Below are 14,547 nucleotides of genomic sequence, written 5' to 3' on the forward strand. Positions count from 1 at the left end.
ATGCGTTCTTAAGGTGGATTTACACCTCAGGGGCCGGAAGCCTTCTCCATTGGAAAAAAAATCCCATCCACATTTTGATTCCAGCTGCTGTCGTTCAAAACTGAGGCCCCAAGAGCTGCAGCTGCAGCTCCTCAGACCATCTCCTGCCCCTCTGGAGCTGGCTTCCAAGGGAAGTTCTCATTAAGCCTCTCTAATTAGCATTATTCCTGGAGAAAGGTTAAGTTTAGATCGTCCTTTTCCTTATCAAGAGCGCCTCCCCCTCCCCTCTCCTCTTCCTTTCCTTCCTCCTCTCTCCCCTCCTCCCTAAGTGCACAAAAGCACAAAAAATAAGTGTGAGGAGGAACAGATCAATGAAGGAGCCACAAACCCATTAATTCAAATGGAACCTTTTTTTTTTCTAAAACATTGATTTTCCTTTCTGTCTGTGTGCAGGGGAGATTAATAACCTCCTGATTTCACCTGAAATGGTGTTTGGACTCTGTGATTTCCTCCCATTTCTGGTGGAGGGTTGTGCTTGAAATAGCATCTCCCTAGGGGTAAAACCCTTCTTATTTCAGATTCATATGGAAACCCCCTGTGCCCCAGCAGCAGGATAGGTGTTTGTATGTCCTGCCAGCAGGGATAAAGACTGGGAGGAAGACTGTGTGAGTAGCCTCTCTTGATTTCCATGTATTTGGCTGGTTATGGAAGGATTATTTACATGAGCTGTATATAGGACTTCTTACCTTTTCAACTCATGGCCCTCCTCCAACAACTGCCCCTGTGACCTTGGGTAAGTCGCTTCCCCTCTGTGGTCCTCTTTGTAAAATTAGGAAGTTAGATTAAAGGGTCTCTAAGACCCTTTCCTGGCCCTGTCTTTTTGCATTTCTGTAAGGCATCATGCCTATGTTCTTTTGGTCAATGAGTAGGACCCACTGTATGTAGACAGTGGAATAAATGATTCACTGTTGTTTTAAGCCCCTAGAACTGTTATTCCTTCATTAGAAAGCTTCAAAACATAAAAGTTGCATCCTTAAAGTCAAACCCTTGTCTTATTCTTGGTTCATTTGGTCTTCCTTGAATATCTTCAGTAGTTGAAGGGTTGTCTGTTAGGAGGATATGTTATTGTTACCAATAACAGCTTGTGAATGGTTTCTTAAAGGATGAGTATGGGCAGAAAGGAGGTAGGCTAGTCGAATCTTGAGGATGAGAGACAACAGATGGGCAGCTCAAGTGTTCATTGGCAGCCTTGAGAATAAGAGGAAGGCCTTTATTGTATTGGGTAAATCCTCTGTGGAAGCTTCAGGGGAAAACAGAGACAAGAATTATATAGGATGAGAAGGCATGCCATGTGAGTGAGGCTCAGCTGAAGGGACTGAGGATGTGTTTAGCCCAATGAAAAGAAGACTTAGGGTCAGAAATGAAGGGCTATCTTATGGAAGGGGGATTAAATTTCTTTTGCATGGATACAGAGAGCAGTACTAAGTGTAGTGGTTAGAAGATGCAGAGGAGAGGCAGATTTAAGCTCAATAGAAGGAAAAACCCTCCTAATGCTGATAATGGTGATTACTCTGTCCTCCAGTGCCTCAGCCTCTTGCAGAGGTAAATCTGGGTCTTGGAAATCTATGGAAGAGAAGAACATGCCCAGGAAAGGCTGAATACAAGCCCATGATGGACTGTCTGCCAAGCTGTTGCCAGAGGATCTGCTTAGCTAAGGGAGGAGAGGCATCACTAGAAGGCTGGCTGCTCCTTGGGCATCCCATTTCTTGGCTACAGTAGTAATTTGTGAAAACATTTAGTAAAACAGAGGGGTTTCGATCTCTATCATCTCCAATCTTGAAGTATTGGATTAAGTAAGAATAAATTTCACTTATATAGCAGCCCAAAGATCATATTGTAACTTCTCCACTGTTCAGAAGTGGAATGATCTGCCTTGGGAGTGAAAACCCTATTGAGAGGTCTTTAAGTAGAGGTTGGACAATCCCTTGTCAGGGATGTTGTAGAGGTAGGGAGGGGTTGGACTAAATGTAGCCTGTCCAGATGTGAGATTCTTAGAGGCTGGCTTTTGAAGAACAGTGCCTTCCAACACTGATTTCAGGCCTCATCAATCACTCTCTGGCAATAATAGACCCAGTTGCTGGGTATGTGTGTCCTGTGGGGTCAGACAACGCTTGATTCAGCACCTCAATGTTGAACAGCGAGAACATGAGAGCAAGGCACCCAAAGGCATTTCCAAGCATGGAAGGCTGATATTCCGAATCTCTCCCTCCCTGGGGCAGATGTTAAACTGGAGTATGCTCTTCATTGCTTGAGAACTTTTGGCTCCTCTTGATCCACTTCCTGGAAGGCAAGATCTCCATTCAGGAGAAATCTTCAGCTGGGAAGTTGCTAGAAGCTCAGCTCCAGCTTTCCTCTGAGGGAAAAAAAAACCTTCTAAAGACCTTATTTACTCCATAAGGGCTCATTGACTATCACTATAAAGAAGCTATCTTGTCCGTGCAAACTATTTCAGTAAAGTGTCTGCAGCTTTGATTCTTATGTAGTAGAAATTCATACTTTAAGAATCAGGAAACCTGGGTTTAAGTCTCAGCTCCAACACTGACTTGAACAAGTCACTTCTCAGTGAGACTTGGTTTCCTGATCTATAACATTTGAATAATAATACTACCTACCTCTTTCAGAAGGTTATTGGGAGGAAAGTACTCTGTTAACTTTTAAATGGCTATTTAAATGTGTTATTGATCATTACTGCAATAATTATTGCTAATAACAGCATGAGAGTTGGAATACTATTCATTTGTTTGCTTAGGAAACATGAAGCATAGTTGGTTTGCATACAATTTGGTTTGTAGACTCGTCCTTCACATCTTTGGTTTCTGTTATTTCAAGTTGCTGTTCCAGTTTACTTATGTGTGAGAAGGTAGGCAGGGTGTGATTGCCATTTTTAAATGTCTAACGGACTAGTTAATAGAAGGATTAGACATATCATTTATGGTGCTGGAAGATGGAAGAAGAGTAAAAGTTATAAGGTGATAGATATTTTTTTTTAAATCAACAAGTACTTATTAAGGACCTACTGTGTGTCAGTCATTACTAGGCTGTAGGGATGAAAAAAATCCCTGTCCTTAAGGAAGTTACATTCTATTGGGGAGAGAACATGTACATTTGTAGATATATACACAAAATACATACAAGGTGATTGGGAGGTGGGGGGAGAGGAAGGGCACTAGCAGCTAGGGGATCAAGAAAGGCTCCATGTATAAGGTTGGTGTTTAAGCTAAGTCTTGAAAGAAACCAGAGATTCTAAGAGGCAGAGGTGAGGAGGAAATGTATTATGATGAAGAACTTTATAGTGATCAAAACTGTCCAATGATAGCGTAGGCAGCCTGTGAAGTAGTGAGTTTCCTGTCACTGGAGGTGCTCAAAGCCCAAATGACCAATTGTCACAGGTTCTGAAGAGGGAATTCTTACTTGAGTTAGTTTAGCAGGGGTTTGCCTCTGAGGTCCTTCCAACATTAAGACACCATTCTGTGAATACACATTTTTAAAAGATATTGTGTGTGTGTGAGAACTCAAGAGAAATTGAAAGTGTGTGTGTATGGGAGTGTGTGAATGTGTGTGTGTGTGTGAGAGAGAGAGAGAGAGAGAGTGTGTGAGAGAGAGAGAGAGAGAGAGAGAGAGAGAGAGAGAGAGAATACTTACATACATCTGTGTTCTCGTTGATGAGAGTTCTCTCCCTTCTGGGGCAGACTGCAACTTCTCCATGTCTTTTTGTGTATCTATGTAATTCAAATGATGATAGATTATTTGTTTCCCGTCCCATGTTGTTTCCACATTTCTCACAAAAGTGTATGTCCATAGAAATCGTGGTAAAAAAGGGTTTATGTTATATCAGATATGAAATTCCTTACTCTTGCAGAAAAGATGCCCTGCAACTGAGATTGGAACTGAAAAAAGCAGCTTTAAGGATCTTCTTGGTCCCAGTGAGCAGAAAAGTGAATTTGCCCTTCTATTTAATTAGTTCTGTGCCAGATTTCTTAGGATCTGCTGCCTTTCTTCATGATCAGCATTTGAAGCCTGCTGCCTTTGATGCCGATCTGTTCTATCTTCCATTAGTCAGCCAGGCTGATGAACTGGCTGATGAGCAGAAGTGGTTAAGTTGGGGTCAAATGCGGTTCAATACCTTCTTGGCATGCTCAGAAGGCTGTGCTTAATGTTTGCTGACATGGAGACAAGGTTAAGGAGAGCTTTCTACCAGGGAATTTCATGGAACTGGCCTAGGCTGGCAGTGACCAAGGAGAGGTGCTGCCCAGTGGTAAGAGAGAAACAAAGGCAGAGACAGAGAGAGGAGCAGAGACATATGGATGGGTGGGAGGAAATCATTTTCTGGGACTCTAGAATGAAAGGAGGGGAACTAAGAGGGGCCCTACCCATTCTAAATCCTGGGGTGATGATGATCTTGGTGCTGATCTAGTCTGGAGAAAGCTGTTGCTGGGGCAACTGTGAAGGTGGCACAGATTCTGGGTTAGAAGAAGTTAACAGCTTTAATGCCAAACAAAATACCATAATATGGCGACTGTGGTTTTTGCCCATGGAACCTGTTTCATCCATTCCCGGTGATCCCTGCCTCGGCTGGAGGCCTACAGAAAGAAGGGCTTGTTTTTGGCCTTCCTACCTCAGAAATGCCCCCTCTCCCTCCCTGTTCCTCTCCCTTCCCCTCCTTCCCCCCACCTCCAACCACACCCAGGACTCTCGAACCCAGGGTTACAGGTTAAGATTGCATTAAATTCCAAGCATATCCCTCTTTTTTTTTTTCTTGCCCAAAGTAAGTGGAGCATATATAGAGTTTCAGCTCTCAGAAAAGGCCTGGAAAGTAAATCGTGTGTGGCAAGAGCCAGGATCCCACAGCGGGGAGGATGTAAATGGCCTGACTTCAGAGGCTCCAGGAACCCAGTTCCAGAGAAATTGACCCCAGTTGTAAAATAATCAGGTTACTGATAGCACCTGCCTGTATTTACAAGCCTTGGTTACAGGCTGAGTTTCCTATCCTGCCCAGGAGCCACCATTTTGCTTAATTTGTGCTCCGTGCTCTGCCTGCTAGGATCCCGGGGGTCCCCTCACTCCTGGGTGAGGGACTTGTGTGCCAACGAGAAAGGGTGGCATGGTAGAATCCTGGAATCATAGAGTGGGAAGGTTCCTTGGAAATGATAAGTCCATAGATTTGAAGCTGGAAAGGCTCCTAGGGAGCATGGCTGACCTATTCACTTTGTAGATGAGGAAACTAGGGAACCACCTGGAGGAGTGACTTACTTAGTGCCATAGAGCTAGTAATTAGCACAGCTAGTATTAAAACCCCAGGCCCTCTAACCCTAAATTCAGGACTTTTCCCATTATTCCACTTCCCTCACTATAATGTTGAGAACACTAGATCTGGAGCTGAATGGTCTGAGTTCAAATTCTTGTGCTCTAGGGCAGTTACCCTGACCTCTACAGTCTTCCATTTTCTCCTCTGTAAAGGGATTGGAATGTCTCTAAGGTCCCTTCCTATTTTAAATTCTATAATCCTATGATCTAGGCCACAGGTGTCAAATTCACCCTGCCAGCAAAACTGCCAACCAGAAAAAAATAAATAAAAATACATGTCATAGATAGTGCTAATTTGTAGTTTGTTTTTTTTTTAAGTCACTATGTGACCTGCAGGAATCCATTTCTATTCGAGTTTGCCACCATTGATCTAGTCAGATGGCTTCGTTTTCCAGAGGAGGGAACAGGCCCAGAGACAGAGGAAAGCTACTGTCTCCCAGGTCACAGTGAATCATCAGCAAAGTCAGGACTAGATCTCCAGGTGTCCCATGCCCTCATCTTAGGCTCTTTTCATTATGTTGTGCTATTTGAAAATGAGCAGAGACTGAACATGCCCATGAATTTTGGACTGGAGATAAGGAGGAGGGGAGGGTTTAGCTTCCTTCCCTTTCACCCTCCCAGCCCTCGGTCATGCTCCGAGTGGATTCCTGATTCCAGTGGGAGGGTGCGTCCCTGTGACTGCACGGCTGGCTTCTGAAGAGCTCCCTTTCAGGGGAGCAGTTGGCCCCAATGCTCTGTGACCCCGGTGTTAGCAGTTCAGGCCCTTTCCTTGTTGGAAAAGAAGGCGGTAGGGTTTTTTATTGCTGGGCTCTGGAGACTGTTGGCTTTGGAATGCTGGCGGGCAGAAGGAGTGGGAGGGAGATGCCAGGCAGATGGTTCTGGGCAGCTGTTGTCACATGCTGTTGCCAGGTGTCCTGTGGACAGGGGGCTGGGGATTGAGTGCTGGTTGGCACCTGAGAGATCAGTGAGACCAGCCCCATCATTTCACAGACAAGGAAACTGGGGTCTTGCACGGCTTATTTAAGTAGTAGATCTGGGATGTGAACCCGTTTTCTCAGACTCCAAATCTGGTGTTCTTTATCCCATGCTCTTAAAGACCAAGTTCGAGGATGGGTGCAAGAGGGGAAACCTCCCCACCATGATTTCCCTTTTGTCAGGAAAGCTTTGTGCTCAGGCTCAGCCTCAGCCCTGGAAGGGACCTTGGGCCATCTATTTCAACACCCTCATTAGAGGAGGGAGCTGAGACCCATGGAAGTGAAGTGATTCGGCCAAGGTCACAAGTTTCTAAGTAGCAGAGCCAGGATCTCTGACTCCCACTTTGTCACACTGCCTTGAAGGAAGAAGAGTGAGGGTAAGAGAGTGCTTGGGGAGAGAGAGAGCTGAGAGGTAAATGGATGGCCCCTCTTTTATTTTCAAATGAAAGTTTCACTCAAGTTTGTTTACATGAAAGAAGAAATTAGTAGACCAAATTCCCCAGAGAGCCAAGGAAGGAAAAGAATGAGGGGCCCAACTTGTGAAGCCAGAGTCATGGAAGAACTGATCAGCCTAAAGGCTGGCCCACCTTTTCATTTGTGGAGCGGATTTTCTTTCTCTTTTCTCTGAGTTATTTATGGGTGCAGAACAGTGTGCTCTGATAATTACCTGAACATTTAGCTGAGGTTGCCTCATTCTCAGGGTGCCAGGGGGTGGTGGGAGCCATGATTAGACTTGATATAATTGAAGGCTTTATGTAAATATATGTATACGTATATACATATGTATGTATGATACGTCTATATCTGATATATCTCATCTATATCTGAGGAACTGATGGCATTTGCAGATAAAATTGGGGTCTTAGATAGGAGGTCCCTTTCTCAATTCAACACTAAAAAAGCCTTTTATCTATTTTACAAGCATTTATTAAACATCCTTTTTTCCAGGTACAATTTTAGATGCTTGAGATAGAAAGGCAAAAAAGAAGTCTTTGCCTTCAAGGAATGTATATTCTGTTGTTCAGGGATGTGGACTGTATTGCTTTACAGCGGTTTTTTTTCCCCCTTTGGTCAAAACATATTAGTAGAAAATGTTAAAAAAAATTTTAAAGTTCATAACATTTAGAGCCACAAGAGATCTCAGAGACCACCTAATCCAGCTCCCTCATTTTACTGATGAGAAAGCTGAGGCCCAGAAAAGGGAAGTGACTTGCCAAAGGTCACACAGACAGCAGCCAAGCTGCAAGTTCCAATCCTCTGGTTGAAACTAATGCTCTTTTACATTCAGATCAACCCAGGTTGTGCCCAGGTCAGGCTGAATCTAAACTTCCTAGGCATAATGACACCTCGTGCAGAAGGGCGGGGAAGGTTGGGAGCTTGTAAGCAGAAGGGAAGTTGTCTAACCCTATAAAAACAGGAATGATAGTGAGCATGTCCCTGCCCAGTATGAGTATGGAGTTAAAAAAAAAATCTAATAGGAGAAGCAGGGAAAAGAAAACTGGCTTCCAAAAGTCTTGGTGTTAATAATTAAGAGAATTAAAATCATGGCTCCATTTTGTTCTCACCTGAGTATTTCCTTTGGCTCCCACGCTGAGGTGTGTTGTTCTTGGTCCTGACCTCTGTTTTAAGTAGGTCCTTCAGGCCCAGGGCCCCCAAGCCTTTGGAAGGCCACCTCTATGCTAATGTCATATTGGTACACTCCCCAGCTGTTTTACACAGCTTTCTTATGGCCACACTGTGAGGTAGAGAGTTTGTGTCATCTGCTTTTACAGATGACAAAAATTGAGGCTCAGAGTGGGGGAGACATTTATAACTTAAGTGCTCTGGTTGTGAAGTTAGAAGCCTTGGGTTTGAATCTTAACTCTTCTGCTTATTACTTGTGGGGCCTGTGGGAGTCACAATTTCCCTGGTCCTATTTCCTCCTGGGTCAGATTAGAGGGAGGTGGGCTCTTAGATCAAATCTGAGGTCCCTTTCTGCCCTAAGTCAGTTCCATGAATCTATGGCTTACCTAAGATCACAGGGCCAGCCAGTACTGGGACCAGGACCCAAATCTAGGCCTCTTGACATCCAGTCTTGTGTTTCTGTACTTTGTGGTAGCTCTTGTAGTGAAATCACTTTGTTTTATTAGAGTTGGATATGTCATCGTAGAAGAGTGCCATGTTGGGATTCAGAGGTCCTGGGTTTGTATCCTAGCTACATAACCCTGAGTAAATCAATGGACCTCTTTAGTCCTCAGTTTCCTTTAAAGTTTTGGAGTTGGAGAAGATTGTCCCTAGGGACCTTTGACAAAATGAGGCAGCTAGGTTGCACAGTGGATAGAGTGCCAGCCTGGAGTCAGGGAGACCTGAGTTCAAATCCAACCTCAGACACTTATTAGCTGTGTGACACCGGCAAGTCACTTAACCTTGTTTGCCTCAGTTTCTTCATCTGTAAAATGAGCTGGAGAAGGAAATGATACCACTCCAGCATCTTTGCCAAGAAAACCCCAAATGAGGTCACAGAGAATCAGACATGACTGAAATGACTGAACAACAAAGTAACAACCAGGTTCTGCCCAGGTCAGGCTGATTTCAGTCCTATGGAGCTCAAAGTCACAGGGTGAGTGTCAGAGATGGGATAGGAACTGGGTCTTCTAGATGTCACGTCTGGTGATGTAGCTCCTTCTACTCTTATCCCACCAGCTATCGAGGCAGATGGCTCTCTCCAGTAAATCCCTGCTGCAAAACTTCTTCCTGGGATCAGAATTGGAGAAACTCATTACCTTGGGGACATATTGGGATGAAACACCCCTTCCTGGGAGAGATTTCAGCTGGCACAAGGAAGGCATTGCTAGGAAGCCTTGCTGTCCATACTACAACACTGGGAGGTGGAAGCACTGGGCTGGGTTTTCATGTGACCCCCTTTTGGAGAAACTTGTGCCAAATAGATTGGGTCCCTTACTTTTTTAGACTACTACCATGTATTTATTAAGCTCCTGCATTGTCTTGGGCAATTCAGTTCAGCAAATTCAATAATTACCTATTGAGAATGGTGAAATGAAAAAGCACCTCAGACTTGGGCTCTGTTCTTGGCCCTGATATTTCAGTACCTGTTTGATCTTATCTTATGTCAAGTAACTTCAAGTACCTGAACCTCAGTTTCCACACCTATAAAATGGTGATAATAGTCCTCGTACTACTTGCTTCATAGGGTTGTTATTTGAAGGAAAAGTACCTTCTAAATCCTAGAGAACTTTAGAAACTTGAGCTGCTGTCCCCTCTCTGATCTTGGGCTGTGGGAGAAGTATGAGGTGTGGTCCTTGCCCCCAGAGAGCTAACTATCTTGCTGAGGAAACAAGACTGAGGCATAGGAAATAGTTATGTACCAGAGGGTGTGGATAATTTTGATCTATGAATGAAAGCCTTGAATGCCTCACCAAGGAGTTTGAATTTCATCCTGTAGGCATTGGAGTGGATGGAGAGTTTAAGTAGAGAATAGCCAGGGCATATTGCTTTCTAAAGCAGTAACCACTATCTCCTTCTCTTCTCCTTCCCTCTAGAAATTCAGTATGGACTGCAAGAGAATTTAGGGGAAACAGTCCTCTTCTCCCTAATCTGGCTAATCAGGGAAGGCTTCCTGAAAGAGGTAGAATCGGAAGCAAGTTTGAAAAGAGAGACAGGAAGTAGCCTGGACAGGAAGCAGAAGGCAGTTGCCAAGCCTTCCACCTCTTGGCCTGGTGAATAATTCCTTAAAACCAAAACAAATGTTTACCTCTTTCATGGAGTCTTCCCTGATGTTATATACATCTACCTTCTCCCCTTCCACCCACCCTGAGGATTAATAACTACCTTCCTCCTGGAGTCTCACATACTTTCTTTTGTATTTTCTTGAGTACTTTCTTTTTCACCTATCAGTTTATCTTTGTTGGTGTCTTGTTCTATTAAGACCCATGAGATCAGAGACTTCTGTCTACCCTAGCACTAAGGATCCCTGTTTTCTGTTCACAGTAGGTACTCCATAAATGTTTGCTGGTTAACTGTATACAGTGACAGACCATAATTTCGAAAATTTCCCTAGTAAAGATTCTCAACCATTCCAAAAAGTCGTGGAAACATCTTCTCCATAACCCAGTATGGGCACTGACTGTGGCTTTATTTTGACACCAGTGAAGTAAAGTTCACAATAACAGTGAAAAGAATAGTAATGATAACTTATGTTTCCATAGTGTCCCAAGGTTTACACAGCACTTAATTCTCTACCACTCTTTAAGGGGCTGTTGGCGCCCCTAAGCGTGTGCTGTTAGCAGTAGTCCAATTTTACCATTAAGGAGATGGGTTCAGAATTGTGATGCTACCAGCCCCTGGTCATTCTGTAAGTGTTGGCGCTGGGACTGGGAATTTATGATTCTGAATATAACTGTCTTTCCCCCTCAGTGTGCTGCCTTTGGATTCACTTGCTGCATTCACAAGTACCAGGTTGGGGCGGAGGGGCGCACTTTTGCGTGGTCACCAAACGAATACTTTTGGAATATGACTTTACTTTCAATAGAACACAAGCTACTTGAGGGCAGTGGCTGTTTCATTTTTTTTGTTTTTGTCTCTGTCTTCAGTGACTTGTCCTCGTTAGGTACTTAATAAACACATTTGTTGAATTAGATTGAATTGGAAGATCATTGACGTTCCCTTGTTGGGAGGCATTCCTAGAAGGAGACTAGCTAATCTCTACAGTCTGCTCTAAGTCCAAATTCTCAACATTTTAGAGCTAACTCACACTAGACATAATACCATGCACATAGTAGGCACTTAATAAATATCGGTTTATGTGATTGGGATATGAGATTATGAACTGTGGCCTCTGCTGGTGGAAGCGTTGGCTCTTTTCAGAAAAGTATTTGTAAAAAGTCTTCCTTGGGTGAACAAAGCTTCTCCTAGACCAAGATGGAAGGGTTGGAAGCTACCAGAAATACATATTATTGAGTAGTACCAGGAAAAACCAGCCAGCCTCATGTGTTCTTTTTCTTTTTTGGAATGATAGAGGATCCAGGGGTGGTGATGAGCACGGAGTGAAGTGGTTGGTAAGATGTGAGGGCGTTGTTTGTGCTTTATTATTCATAGCTAGGTCAGGGTTTAACTCTTTGGAGAAGCCGAACAATGTGTTCACTTGAGAGCCAAAGAAATGAATTAAGAGTGTTTGAGCGTGAATAGAAATCTGAAGGAGCATAATAATTTCAGAGAACATTTTCATGAAGAGCAGCATGTTCCCTTGCTGGAAAGAGTTGTTCTTTGGGGAGAGTCTGAGTTTGTGTGGTTGGAAGGACATATTCTCTAGAAAGATTAGTTCTCAGAGAGGAGGTGTGTATGTGTGTGTGTGTTTGTGTGTGTTCGTGCACACTCGTGCACACAATAGTGGAAAGGGAATCAAAAGACCTGGGTTTGATTCCTGGCTGTGTGAGTTGGGATCATAGAATTTAGGTGTGGATGGGACCTATGAGAACATTGAGTTTAGCCCATATATTTGATAGAAAAAGAAACTGAGGTCCAACAAGGGAAAGGACTTAATCCTAGATCACACAGGTAGTCAGTAGGAGAACTGATATTTGAACCCAGGTAATTTGAGTCCAAATCTAGTGTGTTCTTTTCCCTACTTCACTACCTATGGGCAAGTCATTAAATTTCTTAACCTCAATTTTTCCATCTGTAAAACGAGGGGTTAGACATCTCTGAGTTCTCTACTGAAGTTAAATCCTATGATTCCAATGTAAGGCAGAGAGTTAAGCGAATAGTGCAATTCCCTCCAAAGGCTAGACTGTCAAGGGGCAGGCATTGAGAAGCAAAATCTGTAAACCTTCTTGTTCCTACTCAGCGACATCTCCCTCCAACATGGCAGATAGGTGTCTGCCATTCAGAAGGGGACCAAAGAAAGTTTAAATCAGTTTTTTAAGATGTTTAGCCACTATTTAAAAAAAAAAAGGCTGACAGATTCAGCCCATGTGTGAGGTGAGGCTCTTAGTGGGAGCAAGGTTGGTGTTGATTGTATTTTTTTCATCAGTGAAGGGTGATGTAGCCAGGCACTGAGTCTGGAGAAACCTAAGATATGTTGAGGTTTCCCTTGTCCAACCAGCATTCTATTGCTGGCTTTGAAACACCCTGCTTTATTTTTCCTAGTAGATGGCCTGAAGGGAAAAGACTTCTTCCAGGGGCAGGAGGTTGGGGTCCAGTGGCTTTCTTCCCAGGGTTTTCCAGACAGCAGGAGAATTGGGACAGGGACCATGTGCACAGTCTTAAGTGGTTATGGTGAGTAGGGAGCTCTGAATTTGGAATTAGAAAGACCTAGGGGTTTTTTGAGAACCAGTTCACTGTTAATTCAGTGTTACCTGTGTGGGTTTGAATAAGGCTTTCAGCCTTTCTGGGCCTCTGAACCTGTGCCCTTAAAATGAGAGGATTAGATGGAATATGATCTCTTAGGGCCTTTTCCAATCCCAAATCCCATGTTTTTCAGTCTTGTGCTTGTTTGTAGTGGGTAGCAGCTCACTGGATAGGACCTGGTATCCAGAAAGAGGCCACAACATTTGATCTTTTCCAGAAGGCTGCCTGTTACTATTGCCTTTCTGGAAGGACAGATTCAGGAGGCTCCCCTCACCTCCCTGGCCCCTTTTCAGACCCTCTGTTTTTGTTCAGCTGTGAGCCACCCACCCCCTTCCTTTCTTTAAAATTCTGTGGCTGACCTCTGGCTCTGGAAGCTATCCAAGCGCCGTATCTCAGAAACCCAGGAAAGGTTAGGAAGGAGGAAGAGAGAAATGTCTTTTTGGCTGGGGGAGTGGGAGAAAGGAATTCCATCTATGCTGCATGGGAGTTGGTGGTGTGTCGCCAAGCGTGGTTTGTAGTGGCTCTCCACACAGTCACTGGCAGCCCGAGGGACCCAGGCAACCTCAGGACTCCCAACCCTGCCGGAGCTCCCTGTATCCTGTTTCCTTAGCCCAAAGCCCTAGCTAAGCCTTCTTCCCGAGGCTGGGTGGGGAGGCAGGGTGGTGCTTGTTTACAGGGCTTGCTTCAGTCTTAGTGTTGACTCCAGGCTCTGAAGGGTAAGAGCCAGAGAGTCCTGCCATCCGCCCCTCCAGGATGTGAATCCTTGTAATTGTCCTCAATTACAGGCAGGGCTGTTCCTCAGCTCTGTCTTCAAACAGGAAACAGAACACTGGTCACTTCTTTGGGGGAAATGTTATCCAGCATGGCCCCTGCCACCAGATGATTTGGGAGTTGATGGTGGCTTGTGTGGGGTCTGTCCCCCACAATATCTGTGGCACCGAGATTGTCACAGGAGACTGTCTTGAGGTGAGGATGGTATATTAGGAGTAATTTCAGTCTTCCCTCTATAACACTGTTTGTTCTTTCAATTATTATTGCCCCTAGGATGAGACTTCCGTGAGCAGTGAGGATTTTGATATGAATGACTCCACATGGATGTCAGCTGATCAACATCTAAGCTCCAGCTTGAGCCCCAGCCAGGACGAGAGGATGCGGAGCCCACAGAACCTCCCTAGCCAGGAGGACGGTGAGTGCCTGTTTCCCTTGCCAGGGGCCCCTTGGGTGGAGGTGTGGGGGCAGGAGGAGAGTCTGGACTCAGTGATTGACATTAAGATTTGAGATTATAAAGTCTGCTCTCTGTTAGATGGGCTTGTCTGTGTGTGCCATACAATTTCTAGCCCAGCCTGCCATGTGGAGAGATTTCTTCAAGACTAAGAAATGGGGGTAGGGCAGCATCTGAATCCATAGGTCACAGCAGGCAAGCTACCATAGACTTGCCTGAGAATCTGCTTGGTAGGATGGAAAGAGAACTGGTATGGGACCAAAGGGTCCTGGGTGCTAGTCCTGACTCTGCTATTACCTAGCTGTGTGACCTTGGTCAAATTGCTCTTCTCTCCCCTGGCATTGGTTTTTTTCTCTGTAAAATAAGGGAATATGGTTCTTCTTAGCTGTTATGTTTTATTCTATTATCTTCTCTTGTCCAATTTGGCTGTGATATCTTTGAGCTACTACACTAGAGAAAACAAGCTGGTGGCGTTTTCCAAAATATAGGGTTGTTTTGTTTTGGGTTTGGTTTTTTTGGTCCTTATAATGTCTGGTAGATTGGTGCTTTGAATAGTAGAGCTCCAGAGAAGACAGAGTCAAGGGGCTGGGGTTTCAATGTCCTGAACCTTGCCAGCGAATATTAAGAGTCAGACTTAACCTTGGAAAAGCCACCCTTTTGAGT

General features: G+C 44.3%; 1 protein-coding gene across 1 annotated transcript in view; it reads left to right on the plus strand.

The window, feature by feature from the left end:
* The window catches only part of NOL4L (nucleolar protein 4 like), a 207,865-nt gene that overhangs the window by 126,300 nt on the left and 67,018 nt on the right, over positions 1 to 14,547 (plus strand). The window contains exon 7 of the mRNA XM_036749788.1: positions 13,707 to 13,848. Coding sequence (XP_036605683.1) covers positions 13,707 to 13,848 — 142 coding nt within the window. The remainder of the gene's footprint in view (positions 1 to 13,706; positions 13,849 to 14,547) is intronic.

This window comes from Trichosurus vulpecula, chromosome 3 (assembly GCF_011100635.1).
Source record: "Trichosurus vulpecula isolate mTriVul1 chromosome 3, mTriVul1.pri, whole genome shotgun sequence".
Lineage (NCBI taxonomy): Eukaryota > Metazoa > Chordata > Mammalia > Diprotodontia > Phalangeridae > Trichosurus > Trichosurus vulpecula.